This window comes from Saccopteryx leptura, chromosome 3, assembly GCF_036850995.1.
Source record: "Saccopteryx leptura isolate mSacLep1 chromosome 3, mSacLep1_pri_phased_curated, whole genome shotgun sequence".
Lineage (NCBI taxonomy): Eukaryota > Metazoa > Chordata > Mammalia > Chiroptera > Emballonuridae > Saccopteryx > Saccopteryx leptura.
This window is the reverse complement of record NC_089505.1, coordinates 221,175,063-221,187,479: the sequence shown is the minus strand read 5'-3', so window position 1 is coordinate 221,187,479 and position 12,417 is coordinate 221,175,063. Positions and strand designations below refer to the sequence as shown.

Sequence of the window (12,417 nt, the reverse complement as noted above, 5' to 3'; positions counted from 1 at the left end):
TCTGTCCCTGCCTTGGATGTCTTACCGTGATGAATTTTGATTTACTGATTGTGAGAGTGACATAAATGAGTCATATCATTAAAAATAAACTCATACAGTCCAGCCAGGCCCTAAATTGAAACAGTAGGGGTCCAGAAAAGGAAGCAAAGACTCATGATGACATCCGTGGAAAATGAAGACTTGTTAAGATGCTTTCAAAGAAGTAGGCAGTCACAGCTAAATCAAAAAACAAAGGTCACTTTCATAAAAGTTAAATTTTCCTTCTCCAGTGCATTCACCCTGGTATTTTATTAGGTGCTTTTGAATATTTGTACTCCTTTTTTTTTCTTAAGCGAGAGAGACAGAGAAGGGACAGATAGGAAGGGTGAGAGATGAGAAACATCAATTCTTTGTTGCACTACCTTAGTTGTTCATTGGTTGCTTTCTCCTATGTGCCTTGAACAGGGGGCTCCAGCCGAGCCAGTGACCCCTTGCTCAAGCCAGCCAGCAGCCAGCAACCTTTGAGGTCAAGCTGGTGAGCCCACGCTGAAGCCGGTGACCTTGGGATTTCGAATCTAGGTCCTCTGCATCCCAGTTCGATGCTCTATCCACTGTGCCACTGCCTGGTCAGACTGAATATTTGTACTCTTTATTATGTTTGAGTATTATCAATAATTCATCTTAATATTCTGGCTGCTACCAATATTTATTGTATCCCAGAGTCTGCATTTATGCTTTCTTGGGAGGACAGCACTTCCATAAGATTTCAGTTCTGCTTCTCAGAGTTTAGAGAACATGGAATTTGATGTTCAGAAATGTTCTAGAAAACTGGCTGGGGTATGGCAGCTCTGCCAGCACTACCAGAGTCCTTGGATCAGCCACAGCCACCTTCTCATGCTGTGTTTCCCTCCAAGGAGCCGGGGTTCGAGAGGATGTGTTTCTCATTTGGAGAGAGATGGAGGAAGCCTGCAGCACACTGGACCAGATCCAGAGGCTGGTGACCAAGCCTTCCAAGTCTGATGTGACTACCACAGACCATGGTGGGTGCTGCTTGTGGTTGCTACTGTGACAGAGTCATAACTGCTACTGATTGGGGATGGGCTGTTTCCAAGTTCTTTACCAAGGAGTGCTCCTTAGTCCAACCTGAGGAGAGCATCTGGAGCTGTGTGTGTGTGTGCAGTGTGGGTGTGTATTCATGTGCATGTGTGCATGTGTATGTGTTTATGTGCAATGTGTGCACAAATGTCAGCATGCATACATGTGTGTGTGTGCATATGAAGATTGTTAATGAAAAACATGAGCTGGACAGTAGTTAAAGTAGTAAAAACATTCTATTCAGGAACTATAGCAATGAGGTAAAGAGATGATACAAACTGGGCTCAGTTATAAACACAGCATGGACAAGTGAGGATTTATAGCCAAGGAGTAGTGTGAAGGTGGTTTAGTGGATAGAAAACTACTGAGAGGAAACATCAGGGATCAGGGGAACTTCTGCCTAAACTAACCCAACAGGATTCTTGCTGTAGACAGGCCACAGTGACCCATGCACCTGGGGATGTTGAGGGGATTCTGGCTAAACTGACTTAGAAGGATTTTTGCTAAAATTGAACAATGCAAAGACAAACAAGAAGTCCAGAATCACAATCTGATTGAGAAGAGGATTCAGAGAAGCCTGAGTTTTTTAATGAGAAAAACCTGGTTATAAATTTCATCTCCATCCCTAGATTAACCTGAGTTAATCTCTCTCTCTCTCTCTTTTAAAATGAGAGGTGGGGAGGCAGAGAGACAGCCTCCCGCATGTGCCCTGACTGGGATCCATCTGGCAAGCCCCCTACCAGGCAATGCTCTGCCCATCTGAGGATGCTGCTTTGTTGCTCAGCAACCAAGCTATTTTAGCACCTGAAGCAAAGCCATGAAACCATCCTCAGTGCCCGGGGCCAACTTGCTTGAACCATTCTAGCCATGGCCGTGGGAGGAAAAGAGAGAGAGAGAAAGGGAAGAAAGAAAGAAAGAAAGAAAGAAAGAAAGAAAGAAAGAAAGAAAGAAAGAAAGAAAGAAAGAAAGAAAGAAAGAAAGAAAGAAAGAAAGAGGAGAGGCAGGAGGAAGGGTGGCAAAGCAGATGATTGCTTTTTCTGTTTGCTCTGACTGGGAATTGAACCCCAGACTTCCACATGCCAGGCCAATGCTTTATCATTGAGCCAACCAGCCAGGGCCCTGAGTTAATCTATGTAGGTTTTAGTTTATTCTTCTGTAAAATGATTATAATAATGTCAGTCTCGAGGGATTATAGTTAAGATTAAGTAAAACAATGCCTGCTTTGCACCAAGCAAGTACTTAGTAAATGTGAGCTCATTCTTTCCCCTTTCATAGTTAAGAGAGTTAGTATACTGACTCTCCTGCCTGAGTGCTTGAGTTAGTAAAAGATTTCCCTAACCATAACCCTAACCCTTACCCTAAATGACAACAGTGATTTACGAAGGTGATATTAGCAGTTAATATTTATAGCATATACCTTGCATGTCAGGTACTAGGTTCTTCATAAATATTAACTCATATGATTCTTCCTACAATCTTATCAGATAGATTCTACTATTATTTTCATTAAGGATTAAGTAACCCTCAAGGTTACCCAAGGCCAGACAGCTAAAAGAGGTAAAGTCAGAGTTCACACCCAGTTCATCCTTAAAAATACTGAGTCTGGCCCTAACCCCAGACACTCTGATTAAATCCATGTGGGATACAATCTGGAAATTTTGGTTTTTTGAAAGCTCCCCAGGACACCCTAACATGTAACATATTTAGGGAACCTCTGCTTGGCTGTACTATCTCCTGGTACCCTGCCTGCATTACAGAGTGTCAGTGTGGGAGGAGAGCAAAGAGGCCAGGCTTCTGTGGCAGGCAGGGATATGGCACATGTGCGGAGAAGGGAAGAAGCTGAAGGCCTGGGTGAGCTGGATGTCCTGTGCAACATGACAAATTCCTGGAGACTGACTTTTTCCTGTTACTGGGTGTCTGAACTTGGGCCTGGGAAGCAGCAGCTGCACTTGCTTTGTCAGGACCAGCTCTCTGGGGTTCCTAATAATGAACCTAATCAGGCTCCTTTGGAGGGGCTGCTCACTTGTAGGGACAACCTACTTGGTGTGGACTTGAAGTTAAGAACCCAGACAGTCCTCTCTCATCCTGAGTAAATATCCATGCGAGGTAGAGAATGCTGATTTTGCTGCTAAGGTATTCGTTTGGGGGAGTGCTGTGGACTAAATTGTCTCCCTCACATTCATATGTTGAAGTCTTAATCCACCAACCACATTGTGACTATTTGGAGGTGGGGCCCCTAAGGAGGTAAATAAGGTTAAATGAAGTCATAAGTGTGGGGCCCTAATCTGTTAGAACTGGTGCTCTTATAAGAAGAGGAAGAGAAGCCAGAGACCTCTCTCTCCACATGTGCACAGAGAAAAAGCTGTGTGAGGTCACAGAGAGACGGTAGCTGTCTATAAGCCAGGTACAGATGCTCCATCAGAAACCAACCTTGTGGGCACGTTGATTTGAACTTCCAGCCTCCATAACTGTGAGAAAATTAATTTCTGTTGGTTAAGCCTCCTAGTCCATGGTATTTTGCTGTGATAGCTAAAGCATTCTAATACAAAGAGTATTTAAGCTTGAGGTAGCTAGTCTTGAGGGTTAACAAAATGGTTTTAGATGTTATTCCTAAAGGAAACAGAAGAGCTATTAGCATCATAATTGATAGAAAGCTATATAATCATTCCCTTCTTTCTATCTAATACATGTACACACACATGCCCATACACACACATACAAGACATTAAGCACCAAAATAACTCCAAGCATAAATTTTCAAAAGATGTGCCTGACCTGTGGTGGCACAGTGGATAAAGCGTTGACTTGGAATGTTGAGGTCACTGGTTCAAAACCCTGGACTTGCCTGGTCAGGGCCCATATGGGAAGCAGCTACTATGAGGTGATGCTTCCCGCTCCTCCTCTCTCTGTCTTTCTCTCTCTTCTATAGAAAAATCAATAAATAAATTTTTAAAAAGTTTAAAATTTTTTTTCAAAAGATGCTTCAAATGTGCTACTGCTATTTTAAAAAGAATATTTGGTCAGGACCTTTCCACTGTTGGATACCCAGTGAAGCTTTTGTAACCTTGCTTTAGTTCTAGAGGCCACATGTAGAGTGTCTGACCAGCTCCTGTTGCCAATTATATCCCAGTGTTATTGAAGCAAAGGCTATGTCAGCCCAAAACCCTGTGTTTGCTTCGTGTGAAGGCAGTGGCCATTCCCCAAGTTTGGCTGCCCAAGACCTGTAGGCCAGAGGAGATAGAGTAGTCATCAGGAGAGTCAAGGGGTCAAGATGGAGATTATGTGGGCTGCCATGCATATGTAAGCTTCATGTGGGTTAGATAAAAAAAAAAATCTCTTCTTGGGCATGGCAGCACATATATGCCCCCTGGGCTGTGCACACTGGGAACAGCTGGCACCCGTGACTATGGGAGCAGGAGAGCAGTTTCTGGCAGAGATGACTCATCAGCCTGATGCCAGGGATAAGAAGATGGTAAAGCCAGACACTCTGACCATTGATTTTTTTTTTGTATTTTTATTTTTTTGAAGTGAAAAGCAGGGAGTGAGAGAGATAGACTCTCAAATGTGCCCAACCAGGATCTACCTGGCATGCCCTCCAGTGGGTGATGCTCTGCCCATCTGGGCTGTTGTTCTGTTGCAACCAGAGTCATTCTAGTGCCTGAGGCAAAGGCCATGGAACCATCCTCAGCTTCCGGGCCAACTTTTGCTCCAATGGAGCTTTGACTGCTGGAGGGGAAGAGAAAGATAGAGAGGAGAGAGGGATGGGTGGAGAAGCAGATGGGCACTTTTCCTATGTGCCCTGGCTGGGAATCAAACCTGAGACTTCCACATGCCAGGCTGATGCTCTACCACTGAGCAACTAACCAGGGCCTGACCACTGGTAATTCTGACCTCTTTTGATTATCAAGAACAGGACATGAGTATTTCCTGCAACAAAAAACTGACAAAATTATATGAAGCAACGGTTTTTAAAGACATTGGACACCAAGCAATGAAGGCCAGTGATCTTTGAGATACAGGAAAATCCAGTTGAACTCCTTATGATTGTCCTAGCTTAAGGTTTTGAGAGACTATCCAGAACATGGGTGTAGGAAGAAGGCTCATAGGTGGAGCACAGGAAACTTCTTTGTTTGGTAGCCAGAGTGAAGAGTCCTAAGAGACCAAGACATCTAGATTTCACAGGACAAAGTACCAGAGAGGGGAGAAATGCACAGAAAGAGAACTCTGGAAATCTACAGAGAGTGCCCCCTCCTTGAGAATTTGGCTCAGTACTGATCGACTCATTTATGTGAGGAAACTGCCTGAGGCTGGGAAAGATTCATTGGAAAGAATTAGAAAGAATGGGTTTGGAGTTTGCACACAACCTGTTCTCAACAGCCCAACTGGAAAAATGTGTAACTTGTGGGGCACTGGGGAGACTATTTGGGAAAGCATTGCTTCAGTAATCAGGACTGACTAGCCTTTAAACTGAGCTATGGGGCCTTCTAAGAAATCATAAAGGCAAGACATAAAAGGAAGTAATACAGGTAATTTAACTGCATTACAAACAAAGCTCACGAAGATTTATAAGAATACAGAGACATCTAGTACCTGTCAAGGTAAATTTCTCAATGATTGGTGTCCAACCAAAGATTACTAGGCATGAAAAGAATCAGGGAATGTTCTCCTGAATAATAAATCAATCAAACTGACTGGGAACTGACACAGACATTAGAATTGGCAGAAAAGGACATTCAAACAGTTATTACTACTGTATTCCATATGTTCAAAAAGTTAAGTAGAGGCAGGAGATATTTAAAAAGATACATGTTGAAGTTTTAGAGATGAAAGTTTTAGGGAAGAAAATATTTTAGATAAAAACATGCTGAATGGGATAAATGACAGTTAATCATTGCAGGGGAAAAAAAAGATGAGTGAACTTGAAGTCCCGGTAAACAAACAAATAATAATCAAACGATGACAAACAGAGCATCAGTGAGCTGTGGGACAATGACAAGCAGCCAAATATATATATATATATGGCATTTCCAAGAAGAAGAAAAACAGGCAACAGGAACTATTTGAAGGAATAAAGATTGAAAGATTTCCAAACTTGATGAAAATTATAACCCAGAAATCCAAGAAGTTTCATAAATGACAAGTACAGGAAAATGAAGAAAACTTTACCAAGGGATATATAATCAATTTGTTCAAAACTGGTATTAGAAAGGAAATCTTAAAAGCAACCAAATTTAAAAAGGTACCTTTGTACAAAGAAACAAAGATAAACATGACAGCAGACTTCTTGTTGCAGGTGAAAAGACAGTGGGCAACATTTTATTTTTCATTAAATACTTTAAATTTTCAATCTAGAATTCTACATTCCATGAAAATATATTTCAAAAACAAAGACAAAAATAAAGACTTCTTAAGACATTCAAAAGCTGAATTTATTATCGGCACATCTATACTGCAGGAAATGTTAGAGGAAATCTCTTAGGCAGGAGGAGAATAATACTTTTATATGAAAAAAATAAATGGAAATCTGGATCTACACAAAGTAATAAAGAACACCAGAAATACGCCTGACCAGGCGGTGGTGCAGTGGATAGAGCGTCGGACTGGGATGCGGAGGACCCAGATTCGAGACCCCAAGGCTGCCAGCTTGAGCACGGGCTCATCTGGTTTGAGCAAAAGCTCACCAGCTTGGACCCAAGATCACTAGCTTGAGCAAGGAGTTACTTGGTCTGCTGAAAACCCATGGTCAAGGCACATATGAGAAAGAAATCAATGAACAACTAAGATGTCGCAACAAAAAACTGATGATTGATGCTTCTCATCTCTCTCCATTTCTATCTGTCTGTCCCTATCTATCCCTCTCTCTGACTCTGTAATAAATAAATAAATAAATAAATAAATAAATAAAATCTTTAAGAAAAAAAAAAAGAATACCAGAAATAGCTACATGGATAAATATGTGATTTTTTCCTATGTCGATATCTTTAATACAATTTTCTGTTTAAACAAAAGTAATATGTCTATAACAGACGTATAAGTAAAATGTATGACAATAATAGCTCAGAAAGGAAGAGCAGCATTGTTTATAAATTCTAAAAATAAACAACCCATATATTCACTGACAAATGACTGGATAAACAAAATGTGTATATATTTATATATGTACAACAGAATATTATTCAGCTTTAAAAGGAAGGAAATTCTGACACACACTAAGACATGAATAAACTTTGAAGATGGTATGCTAAGTGAAATAAACCAGACACAAAATGACAAATATTGTATGATTTCACTTGTAGGAGGTAAATTTACATTCAAACTTATAGAGACAGTCCACACCAATGTGCATGTATTTATGCCACTGAATTACACTTCTAAAAATGGTTAATTTTAGGTTCTGTATATTTAACCACAATGAAAAGCAACAATAAACCACTGAACTTAAATATATATATATATCCATAAAGAGAAAAATAGAAATATGCTCTTGTGAGGCTCCTATACTTTGCATAAAGTAGTATTATACTAATTGAAATTAGACCATGATATATTAAAGATGTATATCATAAACCTAATATAACCACTAACTGACAAAACAAGCCAACCAAAGAGATAAAATGAAATTGAAAATACTCAATTCAAAAAGCTTTCTGGAAAAAAGAGAACAAAGAACAGATAGGACTAGAGGTATACAAGATGGTGCTGGAGTAGGCGGACATACCAACTTTCACCTCCCAGACCAAAGTGGATTACAAACTAATTTTAAGAACTATCATCTGGAAAAACCAACTTTGGACTAAACTAAGAGGACTCTTCAACCAAGGAACACTGAAAAAACCACACTGAGACTGGTAGGAAAAGCGGAAATGTGGAGATGGCTGCCCAGCTCCCCAGAGCAAATGGCAGCGGGGAGAGACTCGCGTGGTGGGAAGTGAGTTTAGCAGAGAGGGGAGGTTCCTGAATCCCAGAAACAAAGCCCCAGCCCACAGCCCCAGAGCCTAGAAGAGGCATATGGACAGTATTTAGCTGGAAACAAGTCAGGATACTGTTTGTGAGAAAGAGACTGATTTCTCAGACCCAGGATTCTTCTTAAAGGGACCGCGCAGAACACCTCTCTCACAACTACTCACCCAGGGTTCCGGGAGACAGGGAGAGAGGAGAGGACCAGAGTAGCAGGAAGAGAGTGTAATCTAAGAGGCACAGGGAGAAACATTTTGGGAGACAGCCACCCTAACCCCTGGGACGAGTCACTCCCCAAATCTGAAGTGAATATTTCCCCTGGAAACAGCAATACCAGCAAAGGGAAGCAGGACACCAGCCAAACAAGCTCTCCTGGCACTCAGAGCAGAGTCGCTTAGAAGGAGGGAGCTTTCAGGACCACAGTAGTGAGTCTTAGGGTCTGAGCTGCAGAGCCCACACCCCACACGGCTGAGGGCTCATCGGAGGGCGGGTGGCGGGGGTGGAAGTTCTGTCAGTAAGGGCGGAAGCTGGCTGGCCACCACTGGGCCCAGGTGTGAGCTCAGTCTTGCCCAGCTGGGGAGGAGGGCGCGTAAAAAAGCGGTCAAGCCCAACTGCAGGCCGCCTGCAATCCAGCCTGCGGAAGAAGGGCAGGAACCACGGAAGGGGGGGAGACAGGCCCTTGAGCAAGGGCTCAGGAACACAGCCTTGCTTCGCCTGCAGAACCGAGGTTTGTGGCCTGACTTTGGAGCCGTGTCCTCCTGTGGGGGTGGAGCCAAAAGCCCAGAACAGGCAGAGACCCACTAATGAGCATGGGCACGCAGTCCCACCAGGCCTGTGGAGCCAAGGCTTGCAGCTGTCCCACGAGCGGGCTCCTCCTGCAATGGCAGGGCAAAAGCCTGGAAACAGGTAGAGACCTGCAGCTGAGCAAAGGTGCTCGCCACTGCCCTCAGGGCCGAGCAAAATGCCACCCACAGGGGTGGGCGAAGGCCAAGGCCACCAAGGCTTATACACCCAAGCACATGATCACAGCCACTCCCTTGAAGGAGAGGCGGAAACCACAGCAACAGCCCCAGTGGGCAGGCAATGGCAATGCCCATACTAAAACGCCCTAGGCAGCAAAGACAGAGGGGGTGGCAGGCCTGCGGACAGACTATACCTAGGGAACAGAGGCCACACCCAGTGGACTCCAGGGGCCAAAACCTTCTTTCACACAGAGAAGATGAGAAGGCAGAAAAATGCAACACAAATGAATCAAGAGAAACCTCCAGAAAAGGACCTGAATAAATCAGATATAACCAAATTATCAGATGCGGAGTTTAAAATAACAATTGTTAGGATGCTCAAAGATATTAGAACAATAGATGGTCATTACAAACACCTAAATAAAGAGATAGCAAATATAAAAAAGGACATTGAAATAATTTAAAAAATCAGTCAGAAATGACAAATACAATATCAGAAATGAAGAACACAATAGAAGGAATTAAAAGCAGGATGGATGAAGCTGAGAATCGAATCAGCAAGTTAGAGGACAAGACAAATAAAGGCATGGAAGCAGAGCAGAAAAAAGAAAAGAGACTCAAAAAGTCTGAGGAAACTCTAAGAGAGCTCTGTGACAACGTGAAGAGAAATAACATCTGCATCATAGGGGTTCCTGAAGAAGAAGAGAAAGAACAAGGGGTAGGGACTTTGTTCAAGCATATATCATAGCTAAACACTTCCCTCAATTAAGACAGAAAAAAAAATCTCACATGTTCAGGAAGCACAGAGAACCCCACTAAAGAGAAACCCAAAGAAACCAACACCAACACACAACATAATTAAAATACCAAAGCTAAGTGATAAAGAGAAAATATTAAAAACTGCTAGAGAAAAAAACACTATCACCTACAAAGGAGCCCCCATAAGGATGACTTCCAACTTCTCAACAGAAACACTTGAGGCCAGAAGAGAATGGCAAGAAATATCCAAAGTAATGCAGAACAAGGGCCTACAACCAAGACTACTTTATGCAGCAAGGCTATCATTTAAGATTGAAGGAGAAATAAAAAGCTTTCCAGACAAAAGAAAACTCAAGGAATTCACTACAACCAAACCAAGGCTGCAAGAAATGCTAAGGGGCCTGTTGTAAACAGATCAAAGGAGAAAAAGAATATAGCAAAAGAGGAATACAGTTTTATAAAATAAAATGGCAATAAACAATTACATATCAATAATAACCTTAAATGTAAATGCATTAAATGATCCGATCAAAAGACACAGGATAGCTGCGTGGATAAGAAAACAATACCCATACATATGCTGTCTACAAGAGACACACCTTAAAACAAAAGATGCACATAGACTGAAGATAAAAGGATGGAAAAAATACTTCACGCAAATGGAAATGAAAAAAAAGCTGGGCTAGCAATACTTATATCAGACAAAATGGACTTTAAAACAAAGGCTATAGTTAGAGATAAAGAAGGTCACTAAATAATGATAAAGGGAGCAGTCCAACAGGAAGATATAACTGTTATAAATTTCTACACACCTAATATAGGAGCACCTAAATATACAAAGCAGACTTTGATGGATTTAAAGGGTGAGATCAACAGCAATACTATAATAGTAGGGGATTTCAATACCCCACTAACATCACTAGATAGATCCTCAAGAAAGAAAATTAACAAAGAAACAGCAGACTTAAAGGACATGCTAGATCAACTCGATTTAATAGATATCTTCAGAACCTTTCACCCTAAAACAGCAGAATATACATTCTTTTCAAGTGCTCATGGTACATTCTCTAGTATAGACCACATGCTAGGGCATAAGAGCAGTCTCAACAAATTTAAGAATATTGAAATCATATCGAGCACTTTCTCCGATCACAATGGCATGAAACTAGAAATCAACCACAACAGAAAAACTGAAAAATACTCAAACACTTGGAAACTAAATAGCACGTTATTAAATAACAAATGGGTAAACAATGAGATCAAAGAAGAAATAAAAAAATTCCTAGAAACATATGATAATGAGCATACATCAACTCAAAATTTATGGAACACAGCAAAAGCAGTCCTGAGAGGAAAGTTCATAGCATTACAGGCATACCTCAAGAAGCTAGAAAAAGCTCAAATAAACAACTTAACCCTGCATCTAAAAGAACTAGAAAAAGAACAGCAAGTAAAGCCCAGAGCTAAAAAAAAATGAAAGAAATAATAATGATCAGAGCAAAAATAAATGATATAGAGGCTAAAGAAACAATACAGAGGATCAATGAAACCAGGAGCTGGTTCTTTGAAAAGGTAAACAAGATCGATGAACCTTTAACCAGACTCACCAAGAAAAAAAGAGAGAGGACTCAAATAAATAAAATTAGAAACAAGAGTAGAAAAATAACAACTGACACAACAGAAATACAAAATATTGTAAGAAAATACTATGAAGAACTGTACGCCAAAAAACTAGACAACCTAGATGAAATGGAAAAATTCCTTGAATCATATAATCTTCCAAAAATTAATCTGGAAGAATCAGAAAACCTAAACAGACCAATTACAACAAATGAGATGGAAACAGTTATCAAAAAAAAATCCCAAAAAAGAAAAGTACTGGGCCTGATGGCTTCACAAGTGAATTCTACTACATATTCAAAGAAGAACTAACTTCTATCCTTCTCAAGCTATGTCAAAAAATTCAAGAGGAAGGAAGACTTCCAAGCTCCTTTTATGAGGCGATCATAATTCTGATTCCAAAACCAGGCAAAGACAACACAAAGAATGAAAATTATAGGCCAATATCCCTGATGAATTTAGATGCAGAATCCTGAACAAAATATTAGCAAACCAGATCCAACAATATATAGAAAAAATCATACACCATGATCAAGTGGGATTTTTTCTTGGGAGGCAAGGCTGGTACAATATTCGTAAATCAATCAATGTGATTCATCACATAAACAAAAGGAAGGAGAAAAACCACATGATAATTTCAATAGATGGAGAAAAAGCATTTGATAAAATCCAGCACCCATTCATGATCAAAACTCTCAGCAAAGTGAGAATACAGGGAACATACCTCAACATGATAAAGGCCATCTATGACAAACCCACAACCAACATCATACTCAATGGGCAAAAATGAAAGCAATCCCCTTAAGATCAGGAACAAGGCAGGGGTGCCCCCTTTCACCACTCTTATTCAACAAAGCTCTGGAAGTCCTAGCCACAGCAATCATACAAGAAAAAGAAATAAAAGGCATCCAAATTGGAAAAGAAGAAGTAAAACTAGCATTATTTGCAGATGATATGATAGTGTATATTGAAAACCCTAAAGTCTCAGTCAAAAAACTGCTGGACATGGTAAATGAATTCAGCAAGGTGGCAGGATATAAAATTA

The 12,417-nt window shown here is 40.8% G+C and overlaps 1 protein-coding gene across 1 annotated transcript in view; it reads left to right on the top strand.

The window, feature by feature from the left end:
- VWA3B (von Willebrand factor A domain containing 3B) overlaps positions 1–12,417 on the top strand; it is a 225,207-nt gene that overhangs the window by 62,177 nt on the left and 150,613 nt on the right. Inside the window, 1 exon segment of the mRNA XM_066377626.1 lies at positions 894–1,019. Within this exon segment, the coding sequence (XP_066233723.1) occupies positions 894–1,019 (126 nt within the window).